The sequence below is a fragment of the Triticum aestivum genome, chromosome 7A (assembly GCF_018294505.1).
Source record: "Triticum aestivum cultivar Chinese Spring chromosome 7A, IWGSC CS RefSeq v2.1, whole genome shotgun sequence".
In the NCBI taxonomy this organism is placed as follows: domain Eukaryota; kingdom Viridiplantae; phylum Streptophyta; class Magnoliopsida; order Poales; family Poaceae; genus Triticum; species Triticum aestivum.
This window is the reverse complement of record NC_057812.1, coordinates 25,323,679-25,335,757: the sequence shown is the minus strand read 5'-3', so window position 1 is coordinate 25,335,757 and position 12,079 is coordinate 25,323,679. Positions and strand designations below refer to the sequence as shown.

At 43.4% G+C, this 12,079-nt stretch overlaps 1 protein-coding gene across 2 annotated transcripts; it reads right to left on the bottom strand.

The window, feature by feature from the left end:
• Positions 1-3,969: 3,969 nt before the first annotated feature.
• LOC123151860 (uncharacterized) lies at positions 3,970-8,849 on the bottom strand. 2 transcript variants are annotated; one of them, XR_006475898.1, is made up of 3 exons: positions 8,369-8,849; positions 6,612-8,206; positions 3,970-4,065 (listed from the first exon to the last, which is right to left on the bottom strand). XR_006475898.1 is itself a non-coding variant. In XM_044571503.1 (2 exons), the coding sequence occupies exons 1-2, from the start codon at positions 8,646-8,648 to the stop codon at positions 7,896-7,898; spliced, it is 591 nt and encodes a 196-aa protein (XP_044427438.1). In that variant the 5' UTR covers positions 8,649-8,849; the 3' UTR covers positions 6,371-7,895. The 2 variants fall into 2 exon arrangements, 1 of the variants encoding a protein (XP_044427438.1); XM_044571503.1 differs by lacking the exon at positions 3,970-4,065 and having other exon boundaries at positions 6,371-8,206.
• Positions 8,850-12,079: the final 3,230 nt, after the last annotated feature.

Below are 12,079 nucleotides of genomic sequence, written 5' to 3'. Positions count from 1 at the left end.
ATATCATCCTAGGCGGTGAGTTTGGTTTCATTCTGATCAATGGAACCGGGGAGGTGCTCCTTGTTCTTCTAACAAAAATCCTAGGCGGTGAGCAACACCGGGGACTCCAACGATGAGGTAGACCCCAAAACAACAGGCGTGTTTGACAAACTTAGTATAGATTTGCTATCCATCTTCGGGATATGCACGCTATCACACACACACACACACACACACACACACGCGCGCGCGCGCGCGCATATACACACACATGCATGCATGCATGCACCCTTCCAGCTCCTTTTCAACCACACGTCGATAAAAACTCTTTGCCATGCAACTATCGTCGAAGTATACGTGATAAGGACGACAACATGTTTATGCATGCATGTACCCTATCGACTCCCTTTCAACTATCGCTAGCTCAACAATATGTATGGATGGCATGTCACAGTGGAATATGTCACAATTAAACGCCATAGAATTTAATGGATTCCAAATACAAGAATACACCAGTGCATGTTACCTTGATCTTTCGGCGTGTGGGTGTGTACTTTTTCTCCATCGACATGTCTCCATCATTTGCTCTTAAACCCCCTCCACACTTCCCATGTAATCGACATGTTGTTGTAAAGTTGAGGGAGACGGTGTTGATGTTATAGGGGCCCATGTTCACATGGTCAATGTAGTATTAAGTGTACACCCCATCTTGATCGAACACCAAGTTAAACACGCCCCGGCAATATCATCTTGGACAACAAGCATCACAAGGAAATCCAATGCTAATGTCGACAACAAGACGACGGGCGTCCAATATAGCTTGGCCTTGCAACCATCGTCGAACTACACATGGCATGCACGTTAACACATGTATGTTTGCATGTACCTTTCTAACCACCTTTCAACTATGTGTCGACAAACATAGTATAGTTCTGTTGCTCAAGTGTCATCACACTACACATGGTATGCACATTAACACATGTACCTTCTAACCACCTTTCAACTGTGTGCCGACAGGAAGCATATTTTCGTCATGTAGCCGTCATCAGACTACACATAATGTGCCTGGTAAACACATATGTGTGCATGCATGTACCCTTTGGACTACCTTTCAGTTATTGCTATCTCAACGATATGTATGCGTGTACCTTAACTGAGTGGAATTTGTCACAATTAAAAGCCATAAAATTTAATGAGATTCATAATCTACTTAGAATGCACTAATGCATGTCATCATGATATTTCGGTGTGTGTATTTTTTTTCTCTTTACCTTTTTGGCCATTGTTTGCTCTTAAACCTCCTCCATCCCTCCCACGTATTCGACATATTGTTGGAATGTTGAGGGAGATGGTGTTGGTGTTACAAGGGCACACTTCGGCATGGTCAATGTAGTGTGTAGTGTACACCCCGTCTTGATCAGACACCAAGTTGACGGAACAAATCATCTTGGATGCCGAGCATTACCAAGAACTCCAATGATAAGGTCGTCCCCAAGACGACGGGTGTGTCGACAGACGTAGTATAGTTTCATCGTGGAACCACTGCCAAACTACACATGATATGCATGTTAACACATGTATGTACACATGATATGCACATCAACACATGTGTATGCATGCATCATGTGCATGATGCATGTACCCTTTCGACTCCCTTTCATGCGATCACTAGCTCACAAATATGTATGCATGTCATGCATGCATGCACCTTAACCGAAGTGGAATATGCCACAACTAAATGCTATGGATTCTTGAGATTCAAAACCCCTTAGAATGTATTAATGCATGTTACCATGATCTTTCATCTTTTGGCGTGTATTTTTCTGCATTTTTTGTCACCATTTGCTCTTAACCCCCCCCCCCCCCCTCCCTCCACCCTTCCTGCGTAATCGACATATTGTTGTAATGCTGAGGGAGACGGTGTTGGTGTTACAACAACACAAGTAGGCATGGTCAATGTAGTGTCTAGTGTACACCCCGTCATGACCAGACACCATATTAATGGAGCATGTGATACTATCTTAGACGACTAGCATCACATGGAACACCAATGATAAGGTCAACATCAAGATGGCGGGCGTGTCTAACACATACGTAGTATATCGTCTTCGTGCAATCATCGTGGGCTACACTTGGTATGCACGTTGACACACACATGCATGTGTGTGCCCTTCCAAACACCTTTCAACTACGTGTGAACAAGCATAGTATGACTTCATGGTGCAACCGTCCACACATGATATGCACGTGAACACATATGTGTGTAGTGGGCACCTACGCATGTAATATTTCGGCTCCCCTTTAACTAGCGATAGCATAAGAATTTTATTGCATGCATCGAAGCCAAGACAAGACATACTTCCATAGCATCAAAACCAAGGCAATTCATTCTAAAGCATGCCCGAGAGACTGCGTGCCATGAGACCTGCATGCCACAAATCCTCTGCCTGGGAATGCATACATGCACCCTTTCAACTATCACTAGGTCAGTTGATTGTCTCTTTTTTTCAACCCAGTTTGTGGTTGTTGAACTATGCTACTTTGTTCTTATTTAGAACTTTTGGTAAAAATAGCCAGGAAACAAGAGGTAAGTAGGTTAAACAAAAAAAATCCAAAAGCTTGTTTGATAAGTTAAATTATCACATTTAATTCATTGCATTGTTAATACATTTAAGCTACATTTTTTACTATGTTCATGCTACGTTTATACCATTATTACATCATTTCAACACACTTTTATATTGACTTATTGGACTAGCATATTAATCCAGTGTGCGGTACCGGCTGTTTTCTACATGTTTTTGGAGTTTGAAGAAATAATATTTTTCTGGGACTAAAAAATCAAGGAAAAATTGTTCGAGAAGTTTCAAGTCAAGATTGTAGCCAGAGGAGCCGGAGAAGACCCCCTAGACCCCACACGACAAGGAGCTAGACTGCGTGGAACTCAGGGAGCTCCGCTCCACCGCATGTCTGTTCCCATCCTTAGGGACCTCCGCTCCACCAACACCACTGCCGAGAACCACCTCACGAAGAGCGCCATTGGACCTTCATCTCTTTGAGACAACCCTCCGACACCTCCTTAATTACCAGGCCGCCCCGATCAGGACCTCCCCCCGCCGCCGCCAAGCGGGTCTTACCTGACGACGTGCCCTGGCGGCGACGAGAGGGGTAATCAATGAGTGGCGGCTATGGTCCGGTCACTTGCCTCGACCCTCATTCACCGAAAGTACAAAGCATGCCAATTTTATCACCTTAATATAAACTATATAATACAAAAATTATACGGTTTGAAAATAGAACATCTGAAGTTTATATTGATATATTTTTTGTAATATATGACTTGTATTAGGTTGCTCAAATTAACGATTTAGGGGCACGCGCACGCCCTGTAAACTGAGATGATGATCAACCAGACCTGAAGTGTCTTCCAAGTCCAGCACCCGCAGCAACTTCATCTTGTCAGAAATGAAGAATGGCTTCCACTCCCCAAAAATTGTTATGGATCTGACACGAGACAAATCAACTATACTCTCAAATTCACTCTGGTCTCCCTTCCAAGAATTTGGTTACCGAGGAGGTCATTTTTCTCATGGGTGACTGGGAAATGCGGTTACCACGGTTACCGCAAAATTCTGAGAAAATTTCGGATGAAATTTTATTTCAAATTTTGAACTCAAATTTTTGGGACCAAAAACTAAAAAAATTGAATTTTTGACAGCATGCCTACTATATATATAGCATATCAAGCAAGTTTACACAGCACATATAGCAACAAACTATACTTCAGAGACCAACAACACATCTAGGAACATAATGACCAACAGAAACATAGTTCAGACTTTAGAAACTAGACTTAAGATTAAAAGTTCACATGAAGCTACACATAGCAGTCCGACAACAAAATAAATTCAGTCCATAGTCCATATTACAGTCCCACAACAGAATAAATTCAGTCCACAATCCATATTGCAGCCCCACAACATCAATTCAGTGCATTACATACTCCATAGCATCAAGCAACAAACCGGCCATTCGATTCCTTTTAGACTTGCAAGTCTCCTTCCTCAACCCTTACAGAGACTCAAGCTGCAAGTGAGCAAATTAAATGCCAAGTTGTTAGCAAGCACATTTGTCTATAGTATTTGTTCTCAAAATAGAATAAATGGATGCATGTCATTAGATGGCAGCAAGCAAACAAAATTTTGGGTGGCAGCAAGCAAACGAACAAAGTTAGCACTTCATTATTACCGTCCTCTTCCTCCTCTTCCTAGTAGACTTCCACAAAGGTTCATTGTTGTTGGGAATATCACATCATTATTAGCTAGAAAAATTACTAGTTAGCACTTGAACCTAATAAATAAATTCATATAGTGTTGATATAAACTAAAGGGCAATCACCTTCTTCCTCATCTTCCTCCTCTTCCTCTTCCTCCCGTTCCTCCTCTTCTTACTCTTCCTCCTCTTCCTCCTCTTCCATCCTACTTGCTCTAGATCTCTTTCTTTGTCCCACTCCCACCTCTATGACAACCGGATTGAAGGCATCACCATCATAGTCATTGTTCTCATCCATTGAAGGCATGGAGTCATCCGTTGGCCCCAACCAACCCATGATTTCATTATCACAGTCATAGAGTGAGGTATTCATCAACAACGCGCAAGGATCAACTTCTTTCTCTTTAGGCTCACCAAGAATTAGGCGGATTCGCAGCCCAAGGTTGTAGTGGCAAAAAACCATCTTGTGCAGCCGTTCAAAACCAAGACGGTTCCTCACTAGTGTATGCACCAAAGCATATGTGCTCCAATTTCATTCACAACCGCTTGAAGAGGTGCATTGAGAGATAATCCGAATAGCGTACTTCTGAAGCAACGGTGTACTATCTCCAAATGTTTCCCACCACTGAATTGGGGACACTTGGCTGGCTGCATTACGAGGGTACATGCCTTCAAAAGCCCCCCTTGTATTGGTATACATGCAACGTTTACGAGTCGACGATTCGATGAGTCGTTCGAAGGTTGAGACTCATAGACTAATCGTGACTAATCTAGACTACTGCTAGACTAGTCGACATGGTACTGTAGTTCACAACTTGCAGTAATCAATTACTAAAACCTAGTATTAATATGTAATATATACTATAGAAAGTGCATTGGAGCGTCAATTTGTCCTGCAGATTAGTCCAGTAATCATATTTCCATGTTGGATCCTTGCTCCTAGTTGGCTTCTTGCAGGATCCTTCGATGGATCATATTGCTCATTGGTCTGAGCTGCAGCTGCTGAATACAGTACTTGAGATATTTCCGGCATAGGCATTGCACTTTAGACCTAAGGATCTTGAAACTGAAGCAAACAAAACGAAATAAAGAAGAGGACAGGGGGTAAAAATCGAATCAAAGAAGGGAAGAAGAGAAGGGAGAAATTACTTTGCTAGTATGCTTGCTTGCTTATTGCAACCTGAGGGACGAGCGGATCCAGTAGCCAGAAGGCAGCAGAGGGAGACCGTAGGGCAGATCTAGGGAGAGCAGAAGCAATGGAGGGAAAGGGCCAGAGCAGAGGAGTGCAGATCCATGAAGAGCATAAGCAATGGAGGGAAAGGGGCAGGGTGGCTGGCTCACTTATCCCCTCCCAATCCCTAAAAAATAAAAAAATTGAGTCGAATGACTCAAGGTGCACGACTAGTCTACGACTAGTCCTTCGACTCCTCGACTCGACGAACTAGTCTACACGAGATTTCTAGTCGACGCACAGAATGCGACTCATAGACTAGTCTAGCGACTAGTCTCGACTAGTCCCTCGACTCCTAATCAATGTATACATGTCAATTCCAGGAATCATTTTAATGAACTCCGAAGGACTAGCCAACTTCCTAAGTGCTGCATTGAGTGCCCTCTTGTGTGATAGACTTGTTCCAAAGTTATACTTGTAGTGTCCTTCCGGGTCAAGAACACCGGCTTTAGAATGGAAAGATAGCACGGCAGCAAGAATTAGATGGTGACAATACTATGACAGGTACAATACTAGCAAGAACTATTACCATGTCAGCAAGGAAAGATAGCAGGGCACACAAACTTCATGGCAGCGACAATATAAGTATGATAGCAATAAGAATAATTAGCATGTTATGTACTCCCTCCGTTTTTATTTAGTTCGCGTATTAGTTTGATCAAAGTCAAGCTTTGTAAACTTTGACGAATTTTATAAACAAAAAATATTAACATATACGATAACAAATCAATATCATTAGATTTATTATTGAATGTACTTTCACATAGTATAAATTTGTTATGGTAAATGTTTATATTATTTTCTATGAACTTGGTCAAACTTTACGAAGTTTGACTTCAGTCAACTCTAATACGCGAAGTAAATAAAAACGGAGGGAGTAGAACTATATGGCAGCAACAATACTATGGCAGCAGGGATAACAAAACTATGGAGCAAGAACTATTACCATGGCAGCAAGGAAAAATAGCAGGGCATCAAGAACTTCGTGGCAGCGACAATATAAGTATGATAGCAATAAGAATAATTAGCATGTTGTATAGAACTATATGGCAGCGACAATACTACGACAGCAGGAATAGCAGTACTATGGCAGCAAGAATAACATCAGTATGGCAGCAAGAACTATTACCTGCAACCATAAATGTATTTTGGTATAAATGCTCGACCCTTTTGTCGACCACCTTTGGGTACTTCTGTTGGTCTAGAGATTCTTCAGGAAAAGAAGAACTCAAGTGATGCCTAGCCTGCATCATCTTTGTCATAAATCCAGAAAGTGACCCAAGCTTCTGTGAATCAGCATATCGAAGTATTGTATACATTGGGCCGATTACATCTAACACCATCTTCACGTCATCCCACCATTTCCTACTTGTCAAACAATCATATGTGTAGTCATAATCAACCTCGGAACTCCATGAACTATTTTTCCACTCGGGAGATGTCATCCACACCTTGAATTTCTCTTGCTTATCCCAAAAGCTTTCTAGGAACATAAAGTTTGTTCCAAACCTTGTTGCATTCGGTCACACCAACTCTCCACCTATGTGCTTCTGCATTTCAGCATGCAAAGTTGAATGATTGTACATGAATCTACAGATTCTCTTACAACTGTTGACCATTGTATTAATCTCAGGAAAACATCCCATCTCCTTTAACATGAGGTTAATTGTGTGAGCCGCACATGGCTGCCATGTGATGTGTGGGAAATCGACGACAAGATCAAGACATGCTTTCTTGAAGTTAGAGCCATTGTCGGTCACAAGCTGGACAACATGTTCCTGCCCTATCTCTTCGACCACTTCTTTAATGTGCTCATAAACAAACTTAGAGTTTTGCATGTGTCCAGTGGCATTAACAGATTTGTGGAAATACATACGCCTGTTGGAGAACACCATAAAGTTTATAATGCTCATCCGAGAAGGGCCGGTCCACGAATCTGACATGATAGTAACACCATAGGTGGGCCAATCGTCTTTGAACTTGGCCACATACTGCTGCAATTCTTCATAGTTGGAATTCAAATAAATTCCATCAATATCTATTCCTTTAGGGGCAGGCACCCCTTTGCCAAGGTCTTGAGTCAATTTCACGGCTCCTTTCTAAATATGGACAATTGGCTTTGTGCCCAGGGATGTCATTAGCGTGAAACCATTTGGCCCAAGCCTTCCCAATCCTTGATTCATATTCCGCCTTGTTAATACACACCTCCATTGTCTGCTGCGGCCTAGTCCTGCTATATGCCAAATCAACATTAAAGAAGTCTTTGACACCACCTGAGCTGCTCCCTTTGACACCACCTGAGCTGCTCCCTTTGACACCCCCTGAGCTGCCTACAGTTCCTCTAACACCACTAGTTCTCCCATGATCTTCATGTAATGAATTCTGTAGGCTCTGTCGTAGTATCTCATCGTCCTCATTCACAATCAATATGTATTGATGTATCTAGATTGTTCAGATGGTTGACCTCATCTACTACTCTTTTCTTTCCTTCTTTGGCCTTCCTCCTCCTATCAATTCCCTCCGGAATGCCTTTCCGAAAAACAGCAACTACATGATGAGGCGCACTCAGGCAAGAGTAACACTCAGAGCCCAGTCCTGCTAGATGCAACTTGAATCGGGTTGCACCCCCACCAAGTTTAACAACCCCACAATAAGAACAAGACCATGCATTTCCTTCCAACGATTTTCCATGACACCATATATTTGTTACATCATTTGCATTACCTTAAATAAAAAATACAAAAGCAATGTAATGATTTTGCATGTAATTTGGATAACATTTGATGCAAAGCAAAATGAGTACACACTGGACAGGAAATTAGAGATAAAATATACCAAATATAACTGGTCAAGTGAAAAACATCTTGAAATCTGAAGGGCAATCACCTTTCTTTGGTGTTGGAATTGGCAATGGAACCTCCGGGCCTCTGCTTATGCCACCATAACGAGCCCCGCCGGTGGCATATCTGCTCCGATTGATGTCATCCGTGAATCCTGTGGATTGTCCTCCTCCTGACGAACGGTCGACGGGGATGGCCGCACTGCCATTGCCATGACCTCTACCTCCGGATCTGCTCGGTTGGCCATGAAGGAACACATCCCCTCTGCCTTGACCGACGGTGATAGACGCACGACCCGCGCCACGAACGCCGGCGACGATAGCCATCCCTACAGTTCACGGCTTGCCATCTCCGTCGCCATCACCCCGCCCCATCCCCCTTGCAACACCGGCCATGACGGGGAGCGCCCCAGGAGGCCGTGGAGGGGGGAAAAGCACGGCCGCGGTGGAGCTGGATGGGAGCCAAGGGGTGGAGTGGGCGCCGCCGCCGCCGCCAAGTTTTTGTGGGAAACGATTTGGGGAGAAAGAGACGAGAGAGACTGGCGTTTTCGGCTTCTAGGGTTCACGCTTGGGTGTGTGAGTAGCGAGACGCAGCGTCGCAGCCGTGGCTTCTCGGGCTCTAGCTGGGCCGGACAAAAAAATTCAAAAAAGGCCGAATTTATTTGCACGAGAGGCCCATTTATCGAAGGGCAGCGAGAAACGCGGTTACCGCTCGGTAACCGGTTTTCTCGAGCGGTACCCAAAACTGGCACATATGTTATGCAAGATGTGCTCTAATTATACAATTTCACAATTAATGTACTCATCATTATTTTTCGAGAAATGTACTCAACAATTCATGTCTACATCAGTCACTCCCTTCAGTAATTTTATCTTCATTTCGCAAATCATGACGAAGACTTACCCGACTTCCAGTCTGCGTAGATGCCGTGAGATTCAAGGTCTGGCCGGCTTGAGGTGAGGCGGCGGCAGCGGCGGTGCACCCTCGACTCGCACTAGGAGATGTGGTACGTAGCTAGCTTCTCCAGGAACCTGGATGTATTTTGTGGTTTCTTTGGGGTGCTTGTACTGTTAGTTGATCGTTCAATATTAGATCTGGGGGCTTTACCTTACCTGTGTTTTTTAATATATAAAATCCATTTAATCCAACAAAGGTTCATTGTTTATGGAGTAGCTCCTGGAGAATATTGTCCAGTGAGAGCAGTTCATGATCCGGCTGTTTTATGAATGGCTTTATGTATTTGTTAACTATTAATTTTGTGTGCGTAAGCAGTGTTTCTTGCTCAACATATGTCAAGATCCATATAGCTTGCTCCCATATATGGTGATGCATGCAGTGGTTGCCTTACGAGGAATAAAGAATCTGAAGTGTTAACTCCACTGGGAAGCTGTTAGAAAATCAAGCATCAACCTTTTTGTTGCCATTTTGTGGGCTTTATTGGAAGAAGACATCAGGTGGAGTACTTTTTTTTTCGAATCAGGGGGAGTACTTAAGATATAATCCTACTAACTGCACACTAGAGATTGCATTTTTAAAAAGTTGTTCCGACGTGACTCTTTAGGGCTTTAGAGATTGTCAATCTTTTGTGTACATGTTACTGTTGTATATTGTACTAATACAATATTTTGTACTCTACAAGAGATCTGCCTTACTTTTGTAGTACTCCCTTCGTCACAAAATAAGTTGAGACACATATTTTGGGACGGAGGGAGTAGTAAATAAAGAGTCTCGTGTGATTTTTATTATATATTGGAGGTGCTTTGTACTTCCGATGAATTTAATTCACATAATATACATGATCCATTTCACAGAAAAAAAATCCAATGTGATTAGTTTACTACTATACCTAAATTAGATACATATACTGTTATCTTGTGGCTTAATTATTGGTCGACTAGGTGTACTACCTCCGTTTCAGTTTACAAGTCCTACGCGTATATCTAGGTTGCCAATTTTATCATCTTAATATAAACTATATAATACAAAAATTATACGGTTTGAAAATAGAACATCTGAAGTTTATATTGATATATTTTTTGTAATATATGACTTGTATTAGGTTGCTCAAATTAACGATCTAGGGGCACGTGCACGCCCTGTAAACTGAGAGAGAGGTAGTAGTTTATTTTTCAGTTTTGACACTCACTAGCTATTTACATAATGGTTATGTTTCATTTTGTGGCTAATCATGTGAAAGTATGGAGGTTTAAACTGCTCCTGACGGTCCTGCCAACAAAGAGAGTACAGTCAAGACGGCGACTTTTTGAACGAAGAAGGCACCCACATCATGCAAGGTACTCCCTCCGATCCGTTTTACTCTGTGCATAACTTTTTTTTTTTCATTTTTCCGCATTGCTCTGCGTGTTCCGCTTTTGCTTCTACACTTTCCCAGTCTACCCCTCATCTACCGCATCACATGCACTGGAGGAGTCCGTGTGCGTGTTAATCCCTTTGCTAGTTATCCGCCTTCTCTCCTCGTTTGGTGCGCCGCTGCATGCAACTCACCAAGGCATGCGTTAACTGCTCTCCTAGTATTGGCCGGTGGGCTGTTGCATGCAAACAGGTGCGACTTTCCTAGTTATCTGTCGGCTGTTGCATGCATCTAATCCTGTCAAAAGAAGGGGCAAATTTGTCGAACATAATTCGAGCAGGGCTCTCCTTGGTATCCGGGATGGAAGTTAGGCTGGTCATAGTGGGGAGTAACTTAGACTAGTGTCATGCATATGACACTAGTCTAAGTTACTATCTCCATAGTGCAAAGTAACATAGTACTAGTGTCATAAATTGCTTCATCTATTAGCTCATAGACTCATTTTGTCTCGGGAAGCGCTATGTTATAGTAACATATTATGTTAGGCTGGTCATAGTGGGGGTAACTTAAGTAGTAACTTAGAGTCCAGATCAGCAATTTCGCTTACGTGGCACTGGATTAATGAAGAGAGAGTAACTTAGAGTAACCTATTTGGTTACCGTAACATAGCGCACAGCACGAGACGTCTTTAATGCCAAATCGATCCAGTGTGGCTGCGTCGCTTAAAAAAAAGAGCCCGTCCCTTTCCTTTGCGTTCGGGGCCTCCATCCATCTCCCTCCCGGCCGCCTCCATCTACCCTCGCCTCCCTCTCCGTCTCGTCGGCCAACGGCAGCTACGGGCGGCGGCGGCTCCAACCGGGGAGCCACCCGAATCATGGCTAAATCTGGTGCCCGCAAGGAGGCAGCGCCGGCCCGGTCGTCGGCGACCTCGCCACCACATCACTTCCCCGGCGCCCCGGCAAGCTCGCATGCTAACCCCTCGCAACAGCCGCTCATCTACCCCGGCGCCTCGCCGAGCTCCGCCGCCAACCCCTCAACGCCACCGCACTTGTACCCCCATGTCATGGAGACCTCCTCTGCCAACCCCTTGTTGAATACATGGTACAGTTCTCTGCAGCAACTGCAGTTTCTTAGCTCGCATTTGCATCGCTTGGCAATTACTATTTTGCGTTCTGCTTGTGGAGTTCCTGATTCAGCAGTTGTACGTGTTCAAGCAGATATTCCCAAGTCTGTAGCTATGCTCAGGTCGTTGCTTGCTTGATATTTTCAGATGCATTTTGTACTAGATTAGCAGAGACTAGATTCAGTTAACTAGCAGAGACTAGGTAAAATAATTTGGTGTGAGATTCACTTAACTAGATTGAGTCCCAACATGGTAGTCTTCCAAAATCTATAGCAGAAGCACTGTTCTTACCTGGTGACTAGAGTTCTGGATTATCATTTTTA